We start from the raw sequence: 12,579 nt of genomic DNA, 5'->3' as shown, positions 1-12,579 counted from the left end.
GGTTTGGGTGTGGTTTGGGCCTGGTTTGGGTTCTGGGCCTGGTTTGGGGTTTGGCACTGGTTTGGGCCTGGTTTTGGCTTTGGGACTGGTTTGGGCCTGGTTTGGGGTTTGGCACTGGTTTCGGCCGGGTTCGGGGTTTGGGTCTGGTTCGGGGTTTGGATCTGGTTTTGGGTTTTGGGCCTGGTTTGGGGTTTGGGTCTGGTTTGGGGTCTGGGCCTGGTTTGGGGTTTGGGTCTGGTTTGGGGTCTGGGCCTGGTTTGGGGTTTGGGCCGGGTTTGGGGTTTGGCACTGGTTTGGGGTTTGGCACTGGTTTGGGCCGGGTTTGGGGTTTGGGCCTGGTTTGGGGTTTGGATCTGGTTTTGGGGTTTGGGCCTGGTTTGGGTTCTGGGCCTGGTTTGAGGTTTGGGACTGGGTTTGGGCTGGGTTTGGGTTCTGGGCCTGGTTTGGGTTCTGGGCCGCGTTTGGGCCTGGTTTGGGGTTTGGGCCTGGGTTTGGTTTCTGTGCTCGGTTTTGGGGTTTGTGCTCATTTTTGGGGTTTGTGTCGTGTTTGGGTTCTGGGCCTGGGTTTGGGCCTGGTTTTGGGGTTTGGGCCTGGTTTCGGTTCTGGGCCTGGTTTGGGGTTTGGCACTGGTTTGGGCCGGGTTTGGGGTTTGGATCTGGTTTTGGGGTTTGGGCCTGGTTTGGGGTTTGGGCCTGGTTTGGGTTTTGGGTCTGGTTTGGAGGTTTGGGGGTCTGGGCCTGGTTTGAGGGTTTGGGCCTGGTTTGAGGTCTGGGCCTGGTTGGGTTCTGGGCATGGTTTGGAGTTTGGGCCTGGTTTGGAGTTTGGGCCTGGTTTGGGGTTTGGGCCTGGTTTTGGTTTCTGTGCTTGGTTTTGGGGTTTTTGCTCATTTTTGGGGTTTGTGTCATGTTTGGGTTCTGGGCCTGGTTTGAAGTCTGGGCCTGGTTTGGGGTTTGGGCCTGGTTTGGGTTCTGGGCCTGGTTTTGGGTTCTGGGCCTGGTTTGGGGTTTGGGCCTGGTTTGGGGTTTGGGCCTGGTTTGGGTTCTGGGCCTGGTTTGGGGGTTTGGGCCTGGTTTAAGGTCTGGGCCTGGTTCAGGGGTTTGGGCCTGGTTTGGGTTCTGGGCCTGGTTTTGGGGTTTGGGCCTGGTTTGGGTTCTGGGCCTGGTTTGGGGTTTGGCACTGGCTTGGGCCGGGTTTGGGCCTTGGATCTGGTTTCGGAGTTTGGGCCTGGTTTGAGGTCTGGGCCAGGTTTGGGGTTTGGGCCTGGTTTGGGCCAGGTTTGGGGTTTGGGCCTGGTTTGGGTTCTGGGCCTGGTTTGGGTTCTGGGCCTGGTTTTGGGTTCTGTGCTTGGTTTTGGGGTCCGTGCCCAGCTTTGGGGTTTGGTGCATCCTTCCCTTCCTGTTTTGGAGCCCCTCCCCTCTGGAGACAGACTGGGCAAACTGGGATTGTCCAGCTGGGGTGGGATGAGATTTGGAACCACCTGGTCAGGGAAGGTTTGAAGGTTCCCTGCCCACGGAACCTGGATGGGAATTTCCACCTGGTTTTTAAACATCCCAACCCAAATATTTCCAAGGTTTTGGAGCCCCTCAGCCACAGAGACAGACTGGGAATGTCCAAGATTTGGAAAGCTGGGATTGTCCAAGATTACAAAGCTGGAATTGTCCAAGATTTGGAAATTTGGAACCCCCTGGTCTGTGAAGTTGTCCCTGCTCACAGAACCAGAATTTCAACCTGGTTTTTAAACATTCCAACCCAAATATTTCCAAGGTTTTGGAGCCCCTCAGCCACAGAACCAGGCTGGGCAAACTGGGATTGTCCAAGATTTGGAACCCCCTGATCTCTCAAGTTGTCCCTGCTCACAGAACCAGAATTTCCACCTGGTTTGTAAACATCTCAACCCAAATAAATCCACATTTTCTACCCAAACCATTCCAGGGTTTTGGAGCCCCTCAGCCACAGAGACAAACTGGGATTATCCAAGATTTGAAACCCCCTGATCTCTCAAGTTGTCCCTGCTCACAGAACCAGAATTTCCACCTGATTTTTAAACATCCCAACCCAAATATTTCCGAATTTTGCCGTTTCCACCGCCCCAATCCCCAGGCCGCTCACTTGATCTCCTTCTCAATCTGCTGCTGCTCCCTCATCATCTTGCCCAGCTCCTTCTTGCGGTCCTTGAGCTCGTCCTCCACCCTGTCCATCCTCTTCTTGTCCTTGTCGATCTCGCGGTTCTTCAGCCCCAGCTCCTTGTTGAGCTTCTCGATCTCGGCCTCGTTGTGGAAGAGTTTGAAGAGCTGCAGCTGCACCTGCGCCCGAACCACCTCGTCCTTGAGCCGCTGGTACCGGTCAGCCTGGGGGGACAGGGGGGATTAGGGCTGGGATAGGGGTGAGATAGGCCTGGGGCTGGCCAGGAGCTGCTCAGAGCTGGGATTAGGGCTGGGATAGGCCTGGGACAGGCCTGGGTCTGGCCAGGAGCTGCTCAGAGCTGGGATTAGGGCTGGGATAGGCCTGGGGCTGGCCAGGAGCTGCTCAGAGCTGGGATTAGGGCTGGGACAGGCCTGGGGCTGGCCAGGAGCTGCTCAGAGCTGGGATTAGGGCTGGGACAGGCCTGGGGCCGGCCAGGAGCTGCTCAGAGCTGGGCCTAGGCCTGGTTCTAGCCAGGAGCTGTTCAAACCCAGGACTTGGACCTGGTTCTGCTCAGGAGCTGCTCAGAGCTGGGATTAGGGCTGGGACAGGCCTGGGTCTGGCCAGGAGCTGCTCAGAGCTGGGCCTAGGCCTGGGTCTGGCCAGGAGCTGCTCAAAGCTGGGCCTGGTTCTGCTCAGGAGCTGCTCAAACTTGGAGCTGGGTCTGGCCAGGAGCTGCTCAGAGCTGGGATTAGGGGTGGGACAGGCCTGGGTCTGGCCAGGAGCTGCTCAAAGCTGGGCCTGGTTCTGCTCAGGAGCTGCTCAAACCCAGGACTTGGGCCTGGCTCTGCTCAGGAGCTGCTCAAACCCAGGACTTGGGCCTGGCTCTGCTCAGGAGCTGTTCAAAGCTGGGGTTTGGGCCTGGCTTTGCTCAGGAGCTGCTCAGAGCTGGGGTTTGGGCTGGCCTAGGCCTGGCTCTGCTCAGGAGCTGCTCAAACCCAGCTTTTCCCATGATTCCAAGCATTCCCAATCCCATTTTTCCCGAACTCCCGGGTGTTTCCACCTCCTCCTTCTCCTGCTTGGCCTCCTTGCGCTCGGCCGCGATGTTTTTCTTGCGGTGATAATTGAACTGCGTGTCCTCCTCGGCCTTCACCATCTCCTTCTTGCGCTTGTCGTACTCGGGGGCGAGCTCGCCCGAGCGGGAAATCTCCTCAAACAGGGCCGTGCGCTCCTTGGGATTCTTCATGGCGATGGACTCCACTGCTCCCTAAAAAAACAGGGCAGAAATGGTCCTAAATCCTGTTAGAAATGGTCCTAAATCCCTAAATCCTAAAAGGGAATCCCTGAACCCCTGGAGATCTCCTCAAACAGGGCCGTGCGCTCCTTGGGGTTCTTCATGGCGATGGACTCCACTGCTCCCTAAAAAAACAGGGCAGAAATGGTCCTAAATCCTGTTAGAAATGGTCCTAAATCCCTAAATTCCTGTGAGGGATCCTTAAATCTCTGAGACAGATCCCTGAACCCCTGGGGATCTCCTCAAACAGGGCCGGGCGCTCCTTGGGGTTCTTCATGGTGATGGACTCCACTGCTCCCTGCAAAAACAGGGCCAGAAATGATCCTAAATCCTGTTAGAAATGGTCCTAAATCCCTGCAGTGTCAGGGAAATTCCTAAATCCTAAAAGGGAATCCCTAAATCCAAAAAGGGAATCCCTGAACCCCTGGGGATCTCCTCAAACAGGGCCCTGCGCTCCCTGGGGTTCTTCGTGGCGATGGACTCCACTGCTCCCTGCAAAAACAGGGCCAGAAATGATCCTAAATCCTGTTAGAAATGGTCCTAAATCCCTGCAGTGTCAGGGAAATTCCTAAATCCTAAAAGGGAATCCCTAAATCCTAAAAGGGAATCCCTGAATCCCTGGGGATCTCCTCAAACAGGGCCGGGCGCTCCTTGGGGTTCTTCGTGGCGATGGACTCCACTGCTCCCTAAAAAATGGGGCAGAAATGGTCCTAAATCCTGTTAGAAATGGTCCTAAATCGCTGAGAAGAATCCCTAAATCCCATTAGAGGGGTTCCTAAATCCCTGCAGGGTCAGGGGTCCCTAAATCCGTGAGACAGATCCCTGAATCCCTGGGGATCTCCTCAAACAGGGCCCTGCGCTCCTTGGGGTTCTTCATGGCGATGGACTCCACTGCTCCCTGAAAAATGGGGTGAGAAATGGTCCTAAATCCTGTTAGAAATGGTCCTAAATCCCTGAGAAGGATCCCTAAATCCTGTTAGAGGGGTTCCTAAATCCCTGCAGGGTCAGGGGTCCCTAAATCCCTGAGACAGATCCCTGAATCCCTGGGGATCTCCTCAAACAGGGCCGGGCGCTCCCTGGGGTTCTTCATGGCGATGGACTCCACTGCTCCTGGCAGAAATGTTCCTAAATCCTGTCAGAAATGTTCCTAAATCCTGTCAGAAATGGTCCTAAATCCTGTCAGAAATGTTCCCAAATCCCTGAGAGTGGTCCCTAAATCCCTGCAGGGTCAGGGGTCCCTAAATCCCTGGGGATCTCCTCAAACAGGGCCGTGCCCTCTTTGGGTCTCTTCATGGCGATGTCATGGAAAAATTGAGTCAGAGAGCCCCTAAATCCCACAGGTGGTCCCCAAATCCTCACAGGAGGGTCCCCAAATCCCCAAATCCTGACTGGAGAGTCCCTAAATCCCCAATTCCTGACAAGAGAGTTCCTAAATCCTCAAATCCTGCTGGGGATGGGAGAAGGGCAGATCCAGGAGAAGCCGATCCCAAACAGCCCCAGGAGCTCCTGTGGATCCTTCATGGAACACTGGGAAAGGGTCAGGGGGTTCCTAAAGCGTCTAAAGGGTTCTTAAATCCTCTAAAGGGGTTCCTAAATCCCCTCAGGAGTTCCTAAATCCCCTCAGGCGGATCCTAAATCCCCTCAGGGGGGTGGGGGATTGGGGAGATCCCAAATCCCCCCAGGGGTGTCCCAGGAGTGGCTGATCCCAAACAATCCCAGGAGCTCCTGTGGGTTCTTCAAGGAACTCTGGGAAAGGGTCAGGGGGTTCCTAAATCCTCTAAAGGGTTCTTAAATCCACTCAGGGGTTCCTAAATCCCCTCAGGGGGGGGTGCAGGATTGGAGAGATCCCAAATCCCCCCAGGGGTGTCCCAGGAGCAGCCGATCCCAAACAGCCCCAGGAGCTCCTGTGGATCCTTCAGGGAACCCTGGGAAAGGGTCAGGGGGTTCCTAAATCCTCTAAAGGGTTCCTAAATCCCCTCAAGGGGTTCCTAAATCCTCTAAAGGGTTCCTAAATCCCCTCAGGGGTTCCTAAATCCCCTCAGGGGGGTGCAGGATTGGAGAGATCCCAAATCCCCCCAGGGGTGTCCCAGGAGCAGCCGATCCCAAACAGCCCCAGGAGCTCCTGTGGGTTCTTCAAGGAACTCTGGGAAAGGGTCAGGGGGTTCCTAAATCCTCTAAAGGGTTCCTAAATCCCCTCAAGGGGTTCCTAAATCCTCTCAGAAGGTCCCCAAATCCTTAAGGGGGGGCTGGGGGATCCCTTTGGGGTGGGAGAATGAGGGAAACCCCCCCCCCCCCCCCAAAAAACCATCCTGGGAGCCCCCAATGCCCGTGAGCACAAAACCCCAAAATCCCCCTGATCCTACACAAAGCCCCCCACCAAAACCCCCTTAAAACCCCAAAATGGCCCCAAAAAACCCCAAATCACCCCCAAAAAACCCCAAAATGGCTCCTAAATCCCCTCCTCACCTGGAAGACGAGGAAGTTCCTGGCCTTGATGAGGATCCCCAACTTCTCCAGCTCCTCGCTGTACTCGCTCAGCTGCACCACCCGATTGTTGATCTTGTACTCGGAGGAGCTGCCTGGGATAGGGGGGATTTGGGGGGTCAGGGGGGTCCCCCAAACCCTAAACACCCCAAAATGTGTCCCCAAAACCCTAAAGTGGGACCCCATAACTCTGTGACCCCCCAAAATGTGCCCCCTTTGCACCCACACTGATGCAGGTAAAGGCGTCGTCCTTTGGACCTGGGGATTTGAGGGGGATTTTGGGGGGTCAGGGAGATCCCTCAAACCCTAAACACCCCAAAATGTGTCCCCCAAATCCTAAACACCCCAAAATTCACCCCACAAACCCTAAACTGTGCCCCCATAACTCTGTGACCCCCAAAATTGCCCCCTTTGCACCCACACTGATGCAGGTGCTTGGTCCCCTCTTCAGAGCTGCCTGTGCTGGGGGGTTTGGGGGGAATTTTGGGGGGTCAGGGGGATCCCCCAAACCCTAAACACCCCAAAATGTGTCCCCCAAACCCTAAAGTGGGACCCCCATAACTCTGTGACCCCCAAAATGTGCCCCCTTTGCACCCACACTGATGCAGGTAAAGGCATCGTCCTTGGTCCCGTCTTTGGACCTGGGGGTTTGAGGGGGATTTTGGGGGGTCAGGGGGGGTCCCTCAAACCCTAAACACCCCAAAATGTGTCCCCCAAATCCTAAACACCCCAAAATGTGTCCCCAAAACCCTAAAGTGGGACCCCCATAACTCTGTGACCCCCAAAATGTGCCCACTTTGCACCCAAAATTGCACAAGTCCTTGGTCCCCTCTTTGGAGCTGCCAGTGCTGGGGGGTTTATGGGGATTTTGGGGGGTCAGGGGGATCCCCCAAACCCTAAACACCCCAAAATGTGTCCCCCAAACCCTCAGAAATGCCCCCGAAACAGCCCCAGAACACCCAGAAATGCCCCCAAAACTGCCCCCAAATCACCAGAATTGCCCCCCAAAGCCCACCCTAAACCAGCCCCAAAAGCCCCAGAAACGCCCCTAAACCCCTGGAAATGCCCCCAAACCCCTCAGCAATGCTCCACAGCAGCTCGAAACACCCCTAAACCCTACAGCAAAACAGCCCCGAAACCCCTGGGAAACAGCCCTAAAACAGCCCCAAAAAGCCCAGAAACAGCCCTAAAACAGCCCCAAAAGCCCTAAAACAGCCCCGAGAAAGCCCTAAAACAGCCCCAAAAAGCCCAGAAACAGCCCCGAGAAACCCCTAAAACAGCCCTAAAACAGCCCCAAAAAGTCCCTAAAACAGCCCCAAAACCCCTGGGAAACAGCCCTAAAATAGCCCCAAAAAAGCCCAGGAACAGCCCCAAAAAGCCCTGGGAAACAGCCCTAAAACAGCCTCAAAAAACCCCTAAAACAGCCCCAAAAAGCCCCCAAACAGCCCTAAAACAGCCCCAAAACCAGCCCTAAAACACCCCCAGGAAACAGCCCTAAAACAGCCCCAAGATGCCCCAAAACAGCCCTAAAACAGCCCCAAAAAGCCCGAAACAGCCCTAAAACAGCCCCAAAAAGTCCCTAAAACAGCCCCAAAACCCCTGGGAAACACCCCTAAAACAGCCCCAAAAAAGCCCAGAAACAGCCCCAAAAAGCCCAGGGAAACAGGCCTAAAACAGCCCCAAAAAAACCCTAAAACAGCCCCAAAAAGCCCTGGGAAACACCCCTAAAACAGCCCCAAAATCCCCGGGAAACCCCCCTAAAACAGCCCCAAAAAGCCCAGAAACCCCCGGGAAACAGCCCTAAAACAGCACCAAAAAGCCCCGAAACAGCCCCAAAAAGCCCCCAAATCCTGGGAATTCCGCCCAGAGGCGCAGAGCGGCGCTGACCGACGATGACGCGGGCGAAGGTGCGGTCCTCGGCGCCCTCCTCCGAGTACACCATGCTGACAAAGGCCCGGCTGGCCGCGGGCTTCCCCACGGGGGCGCCGTGGATCAAATCCCGCAGCGTCTTCACCCGCAGGTTGCTCGTCTTCTCCCCCAGCACGAAACTGATGGCGTCCATCAGGTTGGATTTACCTGTGGAGGATTTGGGGGAGGGGGGTTATGGGGGGTGGGGATGGACGGGGGGACCCCAGGGATTGGGGGGAGCTGAAGGAATTGAGGGGAGACCCCAGGGAATTGAGGGGGGACGCCAGGGATTGGGAGGAATCCAAGGAATTGAGGGGAGACCCCAGGGATTGGGGGGAGCCTTGGGAATGAGGGGGGACCCCAGGGAATTGAGGGGAGACCACAGGGAATGGGGGAATCCAAGGAATTGAGGGGAGACCCCAGGGATTGGGGGGAACTGAAGGAATTGAGGCGGGACCCCAGGGAATGGGGGGAACTGAAGGAATTGAGGCGGGACCCCAGGGATTGGGGGGAGCTGAAGGAATTGAGGGGAGACCCCAGGGAATGAGGGAATCCAAGGAACTGAGGGGAGACCCCAGGGATTGGGGGGAGCTGAAGGAATTGAGGGGAGACCCCAGGGATTGGGGGGAGCTGAAGGAATTGAGGGGAGACCCCAGGGATTGGGGGGAGCTGAAGGAATTGAGGGGAGACCCCAGGGAATTGAGGGGAATCCCCAGGGATTGGGGGGGAATCCAAGGAATTGAGGGGGGGACCCCAGGGATTGGGGGGAACTGAAGGAATTGAGGGGGGGACCCCAGGGATTGGGGGGAACTGAAGGAATTGAGGGGGGACCCCAGGGAATGTGGGGGACCCCAGGGAATTGAGGGGAGACCCCAGGGATTGGGGGAATCCAAGGAATTGAGGGGAGAGCCAAGGAATGGGGGGAACTGAAGGAATTGAGGGGGGACCCCAGGGAATGGGGGAATCCAAGGAATTGAGGGAGGGACCCCAGGGATTGGGGGGAACTGAAGGAATTGAGGGGGGGACCCCATAGAATGGGGGGAACTGAAGGAATTGAGGCGGGACCCCAGGGAATTGAGGGGGGACCCCAGGGATTGGGGGAATCCAAGGAATTGAGGGGGGGACCCCAGGGATTGGGGGAACTGAAGGAATTGAGGCGGGACCCCAGGGATTGGGGGGAACCCCAGGAATTGAGGGGGGGACCCCAGGGATTGGGGGGAACCCAAGGAATTGAGGGGAGACCCCAGGGATTGGGGGGAACTGAAGGAATCGAGGGATGGGCCCAGGGAATGGGGGAACCAAGGGAATTAAAGTGGGACCCCAGGGAATGTGAGGAATCCAAGGAATTGAGGGGGGACACCAGGGAATGGGGGAAACGCAGGGAATTATCGGGGGGGACCCCAGGGAATGGGGGCCTTGGAGGAAACCCTGGGAATGGAGGGGGGACCCCAAGGCGAGAGGGGGGAGGTGAGAGGGGAGTCCAGGGAATGGAGGGGAAGAGCTGAGGGGGGACCCCAAGGCTTAAGAGGGACCCCATGGAATATGGGGGGACCCCAGGGGAAGAGGAGGGAGGAGAGGGGGGACCCCAGAGAGCCAAGGGAGGGGGGCAGGGAAAGGCTGTGCAGAATTATTGGGGACCCCAAGACTTAGGAGGGACCTCAGGGAACGGGGAACCCCCCGGGCAGGGCAGGAGGAAGAAGAGAGAGCGGTGTAAAGAATTCGGGGTCACCCCTCAGACCGTGACGGGAGCGGTGCAAAGAATTCGGGGTCACCCCTCAGACCGTGACGGGAGCGGCCTTGACCCCCTCCCCTACCCCCGAGAGCCCCCCCCGGGACTCACCGGAGCCATTGGGGCCGATGATGGCGGTGAAGCGGCGGAAGGGCCCGATGATCTGGCGGCCCTTGTACGACTTGAAGTTCTCGATCTCGATGAGTTTCAGGAAGCCCATGGTGGGGCCGGGGCGGCCCGGGAGGGTCCCGGGGGTCGGAGGGGGTCCCGGGGCTCTAAGGGGGGCTCGGGCCGGGGCCGCGGCCGGAGGGCGGGAAAGCGGCGACTGAGGCAGCCGCTGAGAGACGGAGCGCTGCGCCTCGCGATTGGCTCAGAGCGCTGTCAATCTTCGCCTTAACACCGCCTCCTCGCCTCTGATAGGCCGGCGGTTTCCAGCGGCGGTTTTATGGCATCTCGCCTTGCGATAGGCTATAGTTGCTGTCAATCTTCACTGTAACCCCCGCCTTCTCGCTTCCTATTGGCCGCCGGTTTGAACGCGGGGTTGGTGGCGCCAGTGGGTTCATTTGCATGGAACGTACCAAATCTGGGGGAGCAGGGGGGAGGAGTGGATTGGGCCGCCCCGTCGCCATGGGAACGGGGGACGCCATGGGGGCAAAGGGCGCCGCAAATTTGGGGATTTTCGGTAAAAATCGGGTTTGTCGGTGACCGGGACAAAAAACCTCGGGACAAGATTTACTGCTCGAGGTTTTTTCCAGTCAGAACGGTTCTGTGATGCCAAGACTATAAAGTAATTTGGAATAATAAACAATAATTTATGACGATCACACATTGTTTAAGTACATATTTTTTCACGTAATTGTTTTCTATTGATAGCTATATTGCTTACATTAAAACTACAAGATACTTACTTTCTTCGTGTTTTAAGATGTTGGTATAACTCCCTGTACCTATATAATCTAATATCAATATAAACCAAATCAAAATTTTTCACATATTTGTAAGACCTGCTACCTATAAAACCCGAATTGCATTTTTATACCTATATATCCCAAATCATGACACCTACATAACTGGATATGAAGCACTTTTTATATAACATAATAGCTAGTGTTTGGTTAAGCAGCTGTTTAGTGCTGAATAGAGGAAAAAAAAAAACACAAAACTCACTGGGTGCATAGCTTCTTCTCCTCACAGGCTCCATTTTCCCCAGTTTCCCCCAGTTTCCCCCATTTTGTCCCCATTTTCTCCTCAAAAGCTCCATTTTCCCCTCACAGGCTCCATTTCCCCCTCAAAGGCTCAATTTCCTCCCATTTTCCCCTCATGGGCTCCATTTTCCCTCATGTTCCCATCACAGGCCCCATTTTCCATTCAGGAGCTCCATTTTCCCCCCATTTTGCCACCAAGGGCTCCATTTCCCCCCATTTTCCCCTCACAGGCTCCATTTCCCCCTCAAAGGCTCCATTTCCCCCCATTTTCCCCTCACAGGCTCCATTTTCCACTCATGGGCTTCATTTCCTCCACATTTCCCCCTCAAAGACACCATTTCCCTCCATTTTCCTCTCATGGGCTCCATTTTCCCTCATTTTCCCCTCACAGGCTCCATTTTCCACTCATGGGCTCCATATCCCCCCATTTTCCCCTCACAGGCTCAACTCTCCCCAAATTTCCCCTCAAAGGCTCAATTTTCCCCAAATTTCCCCTCACGGGCTCAATTCTCCCCAAATTTCCCCTCAAAGGCTCAATTTCCCTCCATTTTCCCCTCAAAGGCTCAATTTCCCTCCATTTTCCCCTCACAGACACCATTTCCACCCCTCATGGCTTCCCAAAATTCCAATGTCTCCCCTAAAAATGTCCCTTTTTCCTGGCAAAATTGTCTATATCCCCTAAAATGATCAGATTCTCCCTGAAATGATTCTTTCCTCCCCAAACACTTTTCAGCTTGGCCAAACCCCTCTATTCTCCCCCAAAATCCCCATTTTCCCTATAAAAATACTCATTTCCCACTAAAAATATGGATTTTAAATTTCGGATTTTTGATTTTTCCTACAAATCCAGACAGTCTCAGCCCCAAAATTCCCACTTCCCTGCAAAAATATTGATTTTCCACTATAACTATGGATTTTTCCCTCTAATATTTCTGATTTTTCCTTTAAATCCGGAGGGTCTCAGCCCAAAAATTCCCATTTTCCCTACAGAAATACTGATTTTCCACTGAAAGTATGGATTTTGCCCCAAAAATTCTCATTTTCCCTACAAAATATCGCTTTCCTACTAAAACTATGGATTCTTCCCTCTGATATTTTTAATTTTTCTTCTAAATCCGGGTGGATCTGGGTGGTCGCGCCTTTGGGTTTGGGCGTACCGGGGGGGAGGAGGCTCCAAGCCACGCCCCTCACCAAACCACGCCTCTTTGACAGCAGAACCACGCCCCCAAGCGGCCTGGAGGCCACGCCCCTTTATACAAACCACGCCCTTTCACTGGTCACGCCCATGCGTCGCCACGCCCCCTGCGGCAGCGCGCGCGAGGGGGCGTGGCCAGGGCAGCGCGCGCCGGCCCCACCCCCGCGCCCCCCCTCAGGTACCGGCGGGATCGGAACGGGGGAGGGGGGGGGAGACCCAAAATTGGGGAATTTTAACCCAAAATGGGACCGGATTGAGGGGCTGAGGGAGGAGGGGAGATGGACCCAGAAAAGGGGAAGGATTTGGCCCCAAAAAGGGAGAGTTTGGTCCCAAAAAGGGTGGGGTTGGCACCTGGAAAAGTGAATTTGGGCCCCCCAAAAAGGGTGGGGTCGCTCCAAAAAGTGCGGGTTGGGTCTAAAAAATGGGGGATTTGACCCTAAAACGGGAAAAATGGTCCGGAAAGTGGAAAGGTTGTGACCAAAGGGAGAGTTTGGTCCCAAAAAGGGGAAATTTGAATTTTAAAAAAGGAGTTTGGACGCCAAAAAGGGGGTTTGACACTAAATATGGGGAGTTTGGCTCCAAAATCAGGGAATTTGACCCTAAAAATATGGAATTTAGCCCCAAAAGATGGAATTTGGCACC

The 12,579-nt window shown here is 55.1% G+C and overlaps 1 protein-coding gene across 2 annotated transcripts in view; it reads right to left on the bottom strand.

The window, feature by feature from the left end:
• The window catches only part of SMC1A (structural maintenance of chromosomes 1A), a 51,282-nt gene extending 41,425 nt beyond the window's left edge, over positions 1-9,857 (bottom strand). The window contains exons 1-5 of one of the 2 annotated variants that reach the window (XM_066570335.1): positions 9,649-9,857; positions 7,788-7,976; positions 5,883-5,995; positions 3,186-3,389; positions 2,111-2,349 (exon numbers count right to left, since the gene is read on the bottom strand). In XM_066570335.1, coding sequence (XP_066426432.1) covers positions 2,111-2,349; positions 3,186-3,389; positions 5,883-5,995; positions 7,788-7,976; positions 9,649-9,757 — 854 coding nt within the window. In that variant the 5' untranslated portion in view covers positions 9,758-9,857. The remainder of the gene's footprint in view (positions 1-2,110; positions 2,350-3,185; positions 3,390-5,882; positions 5,996-7,787; positions 7,977-9,648) is intronic. The other variant, XM_066570334.1, reaches the window with a different exon arrangement.
• Between the last annotated feature and the right edge of the window lie 2,722 nt (positions 9,858-12,579).

This window comes from Molothrus aeneus, unplaced genomic scaffold (assembly GCF_037042795.1).
Source record: "Molothrus aeneus isolate 106 unplaced genomic scaffold, BPBGC_Maene_1.0 scaffold_30, whole genome shotgun sequence".
Classification (NCBI taxonomy): Eukaryota; Metazoa; Chordata; class Aves; order Passeriformes; family Icteridae; genus Molothrus; species Molothrus aeneus.
The sequence above is the reverse complement of the archived record's forward strand: the minus strand, read 5'-3'. Positions and strand labels throughout refer to the sequence as shown.